The sequence below is a fragment of the Agelaius phoeniceus genome, chromosome 16 (genome assembly GCF_051311805.1).
Source record: "Agelaius phoeniceus isolate bAgePho1 chromosome 16, bAgePho1.hap1, whole genome shotgun sequence".
In the NCBI taxonomy this organism is placed as follows: domain Eukaryota; kingdom Metazoa; phylum Chordata; class Aves; order Passeriformes; family Icteridae; genus Agelaius; species Agelaius phoeniceus.
Window position 1 is genome coordinate 7,457,818 of NC_135280.1, and position 12,316 is coordinate 7,470,133.

The window sequence follows — 12,316 nt, forward strand, 5'->3', positions numbered from 1 at the left end:
GCACAGTTTTACATGAACTGCTTCTCCTCCATAGCTTGCAATGTTTTCATTGCCCATCAGCTGCTGGGACAGAGGGGAGATGTGTCCTTAAATGTCAAGCTCCCTGGAACACACACACAAAACACTGAGCAGTTTCCTGTAGTTTGGGGATAAAGAGGCTATTCACTGCAGCATCATAGAACAGGAAATTAATCCCAATCACTGTGCAAGACCAGGATTTAACAACAATTTTGCTATCCTTACAGCAGAAGTCAGTTTTTTCTAAACTGCAATTCTAATCAAAGAATGACTTCATAAAAATGACATCATACACTCAATAGATGTTTTCTGAATTCAAAGACCTCTCCTGACTTCAGTGGCAATAATTTAGTGCATTTTTAACTTTGGAAAAAGCAGCAATGATAAGAGTCACTCTGCTGAACATGGTTCCATTTTGTGTCTTAATGGAAACTGAAAAACAGCTGTGTAGATGAGCATGCATAAGCAAGAGACAACTATTTCATTTTGTACATGCAATTTGCAGTTTATATGGAAGATATTTTTCAACTAGCAAGAGCACACTTAACATGTCAGACTCAGAGAGAACCAAAGCTAAGCCCACATCTAGAGGAAACAGAAGAGAACTCCATCTTGAACTATTATTTCTAATGCAATTTCTCTTACTATCAACATCTACTACTCCAAAAGGTGATTAAAAAAAAAAAACAAAACCAAAAACAACCACCCAAACAAAAAACCCCAGAAATAAAAATGAAGAAAATGAGAAAAAAAAATCTCTGAATTGTGAGTACCACAGTAGCATTCCTTCTTAATACACAAAGATAGTTGCAAGAAACCATTCAGGGAATGGCTTCCTAAACATCAATTCTGGTGCTCAACTGTATTATTTTACTCTGGTGAGATGGTTTTTTTTTTGTTTGTTTGGGGTTTTTTGTTTTTAATCAGAGTTTTAAAATGTCAGCAATTAAATTTCAGTATCTGACATTTTAGAGGAAATATACTGAGCTTTATGGTTAAGCTCTTTCTAGCACATACACAATATTTTTTCTTAACTCTGCATTATGGATTACAAATCTGAAGTCGATATACTCCATATTTAAGGTTTTGAACCTTGAGTTTGCAGCCTCTAGGGAGCCAAATGGAGGGCAAGAGGTCTGTGAACCATTTCTGAAGGTTTCACAAAGATAACTGGAAAATCAACCTCATTATGTGCTCATAAATTCAGTTAAAGTTCAAGTTGACTATATAGGAATACCTCACTTGTGTGCATAAACTGGGCACAAGGAAATGAAACCTCAGGGCTCATCCCATAGTGACAAATCTGATGAATTCAGACTTCAAAAGAAGTCTCTGGTGTGGAAAAACAGTATTCATTTGCCATGAAATTCAAAAGCAGAGTGTGTTTATATGGTATTTTATTCTGTTGTTTCCATTCTGAAGCAATCAAGCAAACAGTTGCCAGGGAGCTGCAAACAAACTTGTTACAGAAAATCTTGTTTCCCCTTATCTAGTCTATCATTGAAAAGAGGAAAGGAGATATAAAACTGCACAGAGTCCTTCTGCATGTAGTCAGAAAACAGCTCAACAGCCCATCTCAAATCAATCACCAGGTTCCACTGAGATGCATAAAGTAAAAGGTTTTTAAGTCATCCCCTCAGAACTACTTCAGCGTAATTGCTGAAAATGTAAGCACCTAACACAGGTGTGGAACAAACAGCACAGCTAATGCCAGTAGATTAGGCAGCAGAAAGATGGATCCAGCCCTGAACATTTGCAGTGGAGTAAACACAGCTGCCCACCCACCTCCCCCTGCCTGCACGGCTCAGCCCTCGGGAGCCACAGAGAGAAGCCCGAGGTGCAGGGGCTGCTCCCCTGCTCTCCCTGCCTCTCTCCCCAGAGCTTCTGGGACTGGCATTATTCAGGTCAGTACAGCCAGAGCAGGGGGTGATTGGGATAGATATGCTAATTACTAAAAATGAAATTCGACCTTTATCAAATCAGAGAATGCTGCACTGAGTAAATGTTACTGAAGTGGTCCTTATTCTTTTCCAGTAAATCTATTCCCTGAAGTGCCAAAGCATTTCTAACACATTAAAAAACCTCTCAGTAATGACAGTCTGTGTATAACCAGGGCTCCAGTTAATTTCAGAGAAAGATTTTGTGATCATCCAACTCCTCAAAACCACTGGTAATGCTTATTTTTCGACACTGCATATTTTTACTAGAATTAGTGATAAAAAGGCTCTTGAACAAATACACCATCACTGGGGAGCATCACCTACTTAACAATTAAATTTCACAAAACCATTGAGGAAAAGAGGCAGAAGGGCACCAAACCAAGGAAAGGCAAGCCCTCATTCTCCCCCTGGTGCAGATGTGCAGCTGCCAGGGAGCCGACCCCCAAGTCCCACTCCAGCCCCGCGGTGCTCTGCCATCCCTCTCTTGTTTCCCTGGTAACTACAGAGCCACCACGGAGGAATCACACTCTACAGAGAGAAACAAAGATTGCTGCAGCCCTTTAACTCCCCCTCCTCTACATCACTTCTGAATTATTAAAAGTGGCACAGCGATAGCACGGCTGGAAAGCAGCAGCATAATAACGGCCACTCAGATGTTCAGTGTTCATCTGCTACCTGAGTGCCAGGGCACACGAGATCAGGTGTGCCAGATGGACACAGGAGAGGTGCCACTGCCATGAGGAGCTCACCACAGCACAAGAAACAACTAATATGGTAAAAGCAAGATGCAGTGAATGAGGTGGGGCTCAAATGCTAGGATGTCCCAGAGCTCAGCAGCTATGCTGACACAGGAACCTCCAAGGCACAAACCCTCAGAACTGCTCTTGCTCAGCCTGGGGTACCTGCTCCTCCTCTGCGCTCCCCTACTGTCCCAACTTGAAAATTAGTTTAGTCTTTACCATCATTTTAGACAAAATGCTATTCCTTGGGTTTAAATGCATCTGCAACCCCTTATATTCGTTGACAACAGCTTCCTTATTTCTACCTCCCATACCACATCCTCAGCAAAATGCTCTATGCTAACACTTAATAAGCATTATGGCCAATATGCCTTGTGAGGAGGTTAAAACTGGAACTGCCCCCAGAAACTGCCCCCTGCTCTCCCTTCCTCACTGTCCTGATGAGATGGGGTGGTGCTGCTGGAAATGCCAGTTGTGACTGGCAGACAGTTCCTACCCAAAGGAGAGACTTCCCTTTAGTGTACTGTGGACTGTTAAATCATCTCTGCTAAGTGACAAGCACTGTTTAGAGGTTTCTTAATGAGGTGCTGGTGACATAAATCTTAGAGCACTGCCAGTGTGGCAAGGACACTGCTAAGTTTTATGTTTTAGTAATGAGCACAGTACATGGAGCTGTGTTATTTGGGCACACTAAAACATTCATGCTGCTGGTTAGGTAACAGTCACATGCCAGGGAATGACATATGTGAAGTTAAGGGCACCTCAGTTAAGCCATTCCCAGTAACTCTCACTGGGCCACAGACAAGGACAGCTTAGTTGTGGGATATTTCTAAGCTCAATTCAGCTGATAAACTTGAATGGGAAAAGGTGTAGGTCCAGCTAAGAGGAACAGGTTCCAGCAATGAGCAGAATTGTAGTTTGTTGCCCATCCAAGTGGAAACTTGAAAGGTCTAAAGAAAACACAGTGATTTGCTCATGGCAGACTAATTCTCCATTGTCAAGGATAACCATCAAATTGGCATTGGCCAGCTTGCCTTTAACATGTTTGCTGCTCCTTGCCTGCAAGCAAGCTCTCTGACAGAAGACTGTTTTCAATGTGAGTGAAGCATAGCTGAGGAATTTCTGAGAGAAGCAAACAACACAGCACAGACAGAACAGTTCCAATGCACCTACCCATATAGGAAACAAGGAGGAGGGACTTCCAAGAAGAAAATTTTCAAAGTCATCAAAGGAATTTGGCAGTTGAAGTGGGATGTTTCCCATTCTTACATATGGAATTTATTTTCCTGCAACAGGCACTTGAAGGGATGTTGCTGTACAAAGGGGGAAGAGAGAATGACTTCTTTAGGTTTATTTATATGTATTTTATTTTGGGCAAAATTTCTATGAATTCTATAGTCTAGGTAGTAGTTTCTTGGAAACAGAGGGCTCTCCCCCTTCTGCCTTTCCCAAAATCCAGGGAACTGACTACTGATCATTCCCTACCACAGTCTTGGAGGTACTCCATACAGTTAATTCTACTTTTTCTGTGCAAAACTGCAATAGAAATCAGGCCCTGTACCCTCTTATGAGATTAGCCATACTCAGAAAAATGCAGGGGTTAGGGGAAAAGTTATGCCTCTGTAGGATAGGCACCACCTCTGGTGTGAAGAGGAAAAAGATAAGAGCATGCTGCTGGTTTACAAAACCAAGGAGGAAAAAAGATTTAATAATGCTGGGTGAGACCACCAGATCCTGTCCAGCAAGGCCCATGTTGTGAGAGTCAGACAGAATGATGGGATCTCTGCAGGTCAGGTCCCACTGGATGAGGCCCACAGGCACAGCTCACAGAATTGCTCTGTACCTACAACTGTTCAGTTACAGCCTTGTAAATTATAGTCCTCATCTCAATTTTCAACCTTGACCCACTAAATCAATTTTTAAAAGTTTACAGCCTCAAATAGCATCATATCAGATCATTTTTAAAAACAGCACATACACATAAATAACCACAACTAAGTAACTATATGCAAGTTGAACACCTGGTCTTCCACACTTGTGTTTCAGTCACTGTAGGACAACACAGTAACTGAGTAATACCTGGAGAGGTATAAAGGGTATAAAGAAGAATCAAAATATAAGATAAGATATCAAGTGCCAGTCTCTAATCAAGTATGAGAATACAAGGTCTGGTACAATTCTTACAAAAATAATCACTTTTTTTGTGAGGAATGGAGGCAGTTTGAGTAGATGCTCTTTAGCACTTATGCTGCTAAAATAACTTGGAGGTTACCATGCAAGTACAGCATTCAGGATGCAGCAGAACAGATTGATTCTCTCACTGTGGATGTTCAGGACTTTGTTCAGGTAGCAGATTAACAGGAAACCAAGACCCACTAAAATAAGATTTATGAATGTTAAAGGATGATCTACAGGAAGGCTGAAAAGAATAACAGAGGATCAGCTGCAAAGACACAGAACACAAAACAGTTCAAAACAAACAGACTATAAATTATCTTTCCCCCCTTTTGTATGCCAAATCTTATGCTTTTGGCCTTCACTCCAATTTATCTCTCAAATCATCTAATAGGTATCATAACCCTGGGAAAACAGCTTTGGAGTTTCTCACCTTGAAGAAGACCAGATGCAAGATCAATTCATACACCCACTGGATTTATATTGGTATGAAGCAAACAGCTAAAAAATATTTATATGATGTTAAAAAGTCAGTTTTTAATAAAGACCTAGATTTACTTGTCAAGTTCTTGTTACATCTAGAGGGCCTCTTTTAAGAACCTTGATGTAAGAGTCCTTGTTGTAAGAGTCCTTGTTGTAAAATAATTTTATTTCTCTTCTACTCCATTTATCCCCTTTTCTCAAATCTGATGCTCTCTTCCTTCCAAAGCAACTTTGAAATGGATCATCCTTCTTGCTCTAGAGATGTAAGGATATTTACTTGCTTCAGGAACAAAATATTCTTAAAAATATTCATACAGGTGAGGTAATATCCCTGGCTTCAAACAAAGCTTATGTTAGCTATGAGGAACCTACCAATTTATCTATATTTAACAATCTAATTTCCAGAGAACTGAACTCATTAGATACCATTTTTGGTACTCCTTAGAATCTTACTGACTTCTAAAGAGAAGAATTCCAAATTTTAAAGTCTAAAGCCAATGTCCAAAGAGTTGTGGTATATTAGCAGAAAAGCCTGCCTTGCTGCTGAAGAACATCTGGTGCCAAGTTGCCTCAAAACTTTTCAATTCTGTGTTTGTATCATGCCTAATGCAAACCAAATCCCCCCTCCACAAAACCCACAGTCTTTGCCCTCCCTCTTCCTTTCCCAAGGAAAAAAATCAGGGGTCATCTATTGAGAAAGACTTACACATATTAGAAAAGTTTATTACTACAGATGACAATCATTATGATACATTAGTTCTAAGAGATGCCTAAATTGCAGACATTTGGACTAATAAAAAGTGAGTTTATTTCTGAATTCTAGTAACTCTCAATGCCCTGGTGCTTGTGCATTGAGTCTACTTAATGTTTTTTTAATTTTGCAAGCCCTCTCTTTTTTAGATTTTTTTTGTGATGGATCACCAGACTCTCTAAGAGCTACCCTCGGGCACTAATGCAGAACAACTCTCCTGACACAACAAAGGCTGTGTGTTCTCACATATCAGAGCCAAGAAATCTGCCTGTGCTGAAGGTATTCTTTCCTTCAGAAGAAGGTATTCATCCCTACTTCAGAAGACAGCATTAATTAAATGCTGGTTAAAAGGACCTCTAATAAGCTGCATCCTTCTGGTTGTTTATTTTCTAACATTATAAGCATTTTCACAATGGAACAGTTTCTTCAGTGACTAGAATCTTTACAGTTTCTGAAGTTGCAAGGGCCTGGGAAAAAAGAGAGAACTTTCCTAAAATAAGAAAGCAATGTTTTATTTAGTATAAAACACAAACAAAGAATCTAGTTATTTCCATTTTTCCTCCAACCAAAGTAGAGCTACTCAAAATTGACAAAACTCACTGACTAAAAAAAGAAAAGATCAAAGGCAGTGTCAATATTTAAAAGTGATTTTTTTGAGTCAGCCACACCATTTTATGCCATATGTTCAGCTGAAAGCCACAAGCTATGACACCCACAGCTGTTCTGCCATTTAACATCTGATGAGCTTGTGTTCTTTTTAACAGTTAGTTATGTTTGGCTTGAGACAGAGCTGTAAAATGATACCTCTTTATCCAGTCCACCACACCTCCTCAGAAGTGTTCTGCTCAGCACCTGCAGCTGTAAGGGTGATGTGCAACTCTCTGGGGCTGCAGCAGCAACAGCAGCCAGTGACATGAGGTGGCTGGGCTGGCACAGCAATGGCAGCACCAGGGGTTGCCATGTGGTACAACAAAACACGACCAGAACAACACAGGAATTCTGTGGATCACCTTCCACACAGGTGTTTTAGAAGATGGTCTGTTCACAGGCTGGCAACAAATGGACTTCAAAGCCCTCCATTTTTAACTCCTGCATATCCAAAAGCATAATTTCCCCAAGTTAGTTGAGTTATAAACTTATTAGATATATTCAAGCAAATCACAACAGATACACCAAAGTTCCCAAACCACACCAACTAAAGTGCCCTATTGCTGTCCCTCTTTTTTATTCATGGAGAGAAAATAACTCTCAACCTTCCTGGTTACAGCCTAAAGCAACTTCTCTAAGATAATGACAAAAGCAATCAACGTAGGGGGAAGATTCAGGCCCTGGCTCTGACTTCAAGATTGCTTGTGCATTTTAACAAATTAAATTCATGACGAGTAAAGATCATCTTCCCCTGTCAGACATAACTGTTGTGCTTTGCACTGATCTCAGCTTGCATCAGACATGCTCCAAGGACACCCACTGATCTGGCTCCTCCATGGCCTCATGAATCACCCAGTGGTGATGGTGAAAAGAGAAGTGCTGAAATGCATTTTGGCATTTATATGGTTAGAAACACATTTGCAATGTTTCAAACAGCCTAAATACACCTTATGTGCTTCAGTGTTTGCCTACACCTGAGCACAACCTTCTCTTGGTCCACTACTGACAGAATATTTTAGGCCCAGATTACCTGAAAGTACAACAGAGTATGCTAAATAAAGAACAGAACATTCAAACCCCAAACCAAATGTACTAACAATTGTGGCAGTTTCTTTACAGCACATAACTGATGGCAGGATTGTATTTATAGCAATGAGGACATGAGAAGGGAGGTTTGCAGGTAGAAGTAATCCTTCATTAAAACCACTAGAAAAATTGGAAAGATTAAGCACATTTCTGGTCTTGCAAGTCCTTCCTTGGACACACAGGGTACCAACACTGTACTCACTGGGGACATACAAGACCCTGTCTCTGTCTACTAGACTTGCTTTTTTCATAAGGCCCTTTTATCAACTGAAGAACAGCACCTATTTACCCAAAGAATGTATTTCATTGCTACTAGAACAGTACTTCAAGTAAAATAAAACTTAACCTTAGTTTTTATTCCTAAAGGCACTTTCTAACTGTTGCCAAATCTGTGTATGACATGCTTGTAACAACTGGGAATACAGGTTAAACTGCACTTCAAATAGGGATTAGGTACAGGGCCAAGATTTAATTGTGTACAAGTAACACTTCATGTGCTGAAACACAGACTGAGATATAGCTTAACTACATACAAGTTGTCCTTCAGGACTGCTGGCACACAGTTTCCTGGCTAATTAACATTTTAAGCCCGCACAAATACAAAAGGCAAACTGGAAAATAAAGCAAAACAAACTCCAACCTTCTTCTGCAGTAATAATTCTCAAATTTAGGCATTTACTTGCTGTTCACATCACAACAAAAATATTAAAAACAAAGAACAATAGGAATGCAGGAAGCATAATCAGGATTTATCCTGAAGTACGTATTTTCCTATTGCTTTTGCTAGGGCAAGTCCTTGTTTTAGAAGCCTGCATAATTTAAGCCTGAATTATTTAGGCAATTAACAGGTGCTGTCTGTGTGGTGATAACACTTTCTCCCTTATCACAAATTGGCATCTACAAAAATAGGCTGTTGGAGTCTGGAGAGTTCTCTTTTATTTTTTTTACTAGTATAAGAGAAGACACACCGTTCCTGAACAGTTAAATTTGCACTTCACTGAAGTAAAATACCATTTTATTAAAACAATGAGCAGGACTGTTCTTGAAAAGCAACCAAATGTTATATAGTGCTTCAAAGAATGTATCTGTTAACAGATGTTTATACAGTTGTTATATTGACGTTTTGAAACAGATTCATTCTAATTTTAGATTTTATATAAACAACCAAGAGATCCTCTGTTCTTATCACCAACTTCATCTTACTGAACATCTACTTACAGGGAACATTTACTTCAGCTTACATTGGGCATAAGTCAACAGACTTCTGTTTGTGAAACAGCAACTGCTACTTCTGGCCTTTACTCTCTTTATTTCATCATTTTTCATGGATTAAACTTCAGAATGCTTCTTGAAATTGGTGACTGACCCAGAAATATTTCACTGAAAGAATTTATGGGACCACATTAAAAATTCTGGGCCTTTCAATCTCTTCAGGTTTCCTGTACAATCTTGTTGCATAGTTTTTAAATTGAATTAAGTGTGGGTTTAAAAAGCAAAGTGAAACATGCTTCTTCCCACGAGTTTCTACGATGGAGAGCACATCATTAACGCACGAATTTAGGTGCACAGTTCGTTTCAGAATGCAATTCAACCTAAGGAAAATAAAAAAGTTCTTTCTTCACCCTTGTGACTTCTCTTCCCCCACAGCATGAAACGCCTACAATGCTCCTCACATCAACAGGCACAGAGGAAGCAGCAGTGCCTTTTCTCCTCTACAAGAAAGGAAATCAGATCCTTCCACTGTTGCAGTTCTGGAGCTGACACTTCCACTGACCGTGGGAATACTGTTGGATTACTGTCTATGATTGAGAAAAAATATCTCTTAATGCTCAATGTAGAGTATTTCTCTTTTGTATAGAGAAGATCAAATATATCAGAGCAAGTTTTCAAGTCAAACAAGTCACCCACTACACAGAAGTCATTCTTCTGGAAGCGTGAAGCCCATGACAACCCTTCATGAGTTTTCTTCACTTTACTTTGGAATAAAGACATTACAATGAGAGGTTGTTAATGTTTGATACATTAAGCTCACACTGATGAAGTCACTGACAAAATCATTCCCCCTTACTTGTATATTTGCCCTGCTTATCAACAAAGTCAGGATCCCTCTCATTTCTGTGTACACAAAGATTTTATTGCAGAACTTAGTATATATGCCACATATTTGAGAAAAGTATGAAGAATCTAGATTCAAAGCAGCCCTTCTGAAATATTCACAGCAAAGCAGTTCTGAGGTACACTGAATGATCATATGTTCTGATCCCTTAAAATACAACTAAATCATGTTGCTGCCAATAGCAGAAAGTAGTCACAGCAAGAGAAGTAGAAACCACTTCAGAACAACCTGGGTGAAAGAAAGCAAAGCCCAGGAATAAGAACTGCAGGAATACAAACTGGGAAGCTGGCTCCATGATGAGCACTACAGAAATAACCTACCTGACTTTACTGTCTATGAACACTGTCATTTGATTATTAAATTCTTGGATGAACCAAGCTCAGAGACAGCCCAGCCCTTTTAAAGCAGAGTGCAAACAATGGCACAGAGAATTGCTCACCACCAAGCAAGTTCAAGGCCAAATGTGAACTGTCTTCAACTGGACAAGTATTTAAACATCCAAGTGGGTTATTAATCACTACACCTTGAGAGACTGTCATCCTTAATGATCCCAAAGTGCTTTGTAATTTATGGCACAGAACTGCAGCTCCCATGAGGTTTTTGGGTAGCAGCCAACTGTTGCCTATTGCACTGGGCTGTGCTGGCTTTGAACACTGCAGTGAATCACTGGGAGGCTTTTGCTGTCCTCACAAGGGAGCATTTTAGATTATCCCAAGGACCCAGATGGAACAGACTGAGTATGTTTTACTCAAAGACAGGAACCAGGCCCTACACACACTCTGTGCATTTTGAACCTCAGCTCTTAGCAGCAAGCATTTCCTACTGGATTAGCCCATCCCACACACAAACCATCACAATCAGACATTTCCTAGCATACCCAAGAGACCAAACTCTTGCCATCAACTCTACTTACAAAATTTAAAATATGTACACAAGACAATACATCAGACAGGAAATAAAGTTATATCAGAGGAAGAGCTCAAAAGTTTCACACTGAGAAGGGATGTAACCTGTGACCATTGATTCCATATGGATCCCTACAGAATCAGGCCAGTGCTTTGCCAGCCTGGTTTGTTTCCCTTCTCCTTAAAATAGACACGTACCCTGCACAGATCCTCTTCTTGGCCATATCTCCAGTTTTTCAGATCTGTGTATATCTCCATCAGTCAGAGGCTTGGGGAAGAAAAGTGAAATTGAGCAAAGCAGCTGGAGCATACATAAGGGGATTGCTGCAAAATTATCAAAGAACTTTTTTCCTGCATATAGCCCTTACTAATAAAAAACTCTGTCAACTACTAAATTTGTAGGTGCTGTGAATTACAATAATAACTTACAACTTCCTAGGTAATAGGAAAATGATTTTTAAATTTAAAATTGTATGAACTAAAAATTTTAAATCCTTTTATAGTTTTCCCAAATAACTTTGTAGAAGAATAAAATAGCCTCCATATTGTATTTGTTCCACCATACAACAAACATAATGTTGTATCTGTTTCTAAAATAGATAGCAGCATTTATTCTCTGTGTGAAGTTCAAAATACTTCCTCATCCATGACTTCCTCCAGTTACATTCTTCTGAAATACAAAGGTCTCAACCACTGCTGGAAAAGAATTCAAGAACGAGGTGAAGAACTCCTGTCTAAGATGAAAATCCTACACACTGCACAGCATGAAAATAAATGGGGAAAAGTTGAGCTGTTGTGAACTACCTATGAAAAAAAAAGTAGGTCAAGTTTAAAAGTTTGACCTACTGATCTTCTTTGCTTTGGCAAAAGTACAAATGGAGTTTACATAATGCTGCTCACATGTAAGTGCTGGCTGGAAACTTAACAATACAAATGTTTTTAATAAGCCCCAGCCATTAACAGGATTTATTTTTTTTTATTATTTCAGACAATTTTACATCTTTGTTTTGCAGTACACACTATTGAATCCTTACTTTTAAGACTCATACATTTAAGTTACTCTTGTGTTGATTTCAGTGTAAGTTTGTGGCAACAAATGTAATACACACACCTCAAGTCAGGTCTAAGTTAATTTAAAAAACAGAGGAAAGGCAGGTTACTTCCTGAAGGCACAAAGGTGAAGTTTCAACAGGGCACTTTTCCCACAGACAAACCATCAGTGTATAAAGCAGCTTTACAGTTACATACGTCTTGAGTAAAGCACAGGATGGACAGAAAACAAATCTGTATCTGCACATAAAATAGAATTTAGTTCTGTAGGAGCTGTGAACACTGCTGGCAAGTAAATAAAAAGGTTATTCCAAATATCTGAAACTCAAATACCTTATGCAAAGCACCTACTATTAGAAAAGCCAAATGAAATGCCTGTTATTCTGTGATTGCTCCCCTTAGTT

The 12,316-nt window shown here is 39.4% G+C and overlaps 1 protein-coding gene across 2 annotated transcripts in view; it reads right to left on the minus strand.

Moving 5' to 3' along the window:
• The window catches only part of MOSMO (modulator of smoothened), a 31,970-nt gene that overhangs the window by 12,937 nt on the left and 6,717 nt on the right, over positions 1 to 12,316 (minus strand). The window contains exon 3 of one of the 2 annotated variants that reach the window (XM_077186953.1): positions 11,061 to 11,130. The exons of the other annotated variant lie outside the window; for it this stretch is intronic. Within the exon in view, the coding sequence (XP_077043068.1) occupies positions 11,061 to 11,130 (70 nt within the window). The remainder of the gene's footprint in view (positions 1 to 11,060; positions 11,131 to 12,316) is intronic. 2 annotated transcript variants of the gene reach the window in all.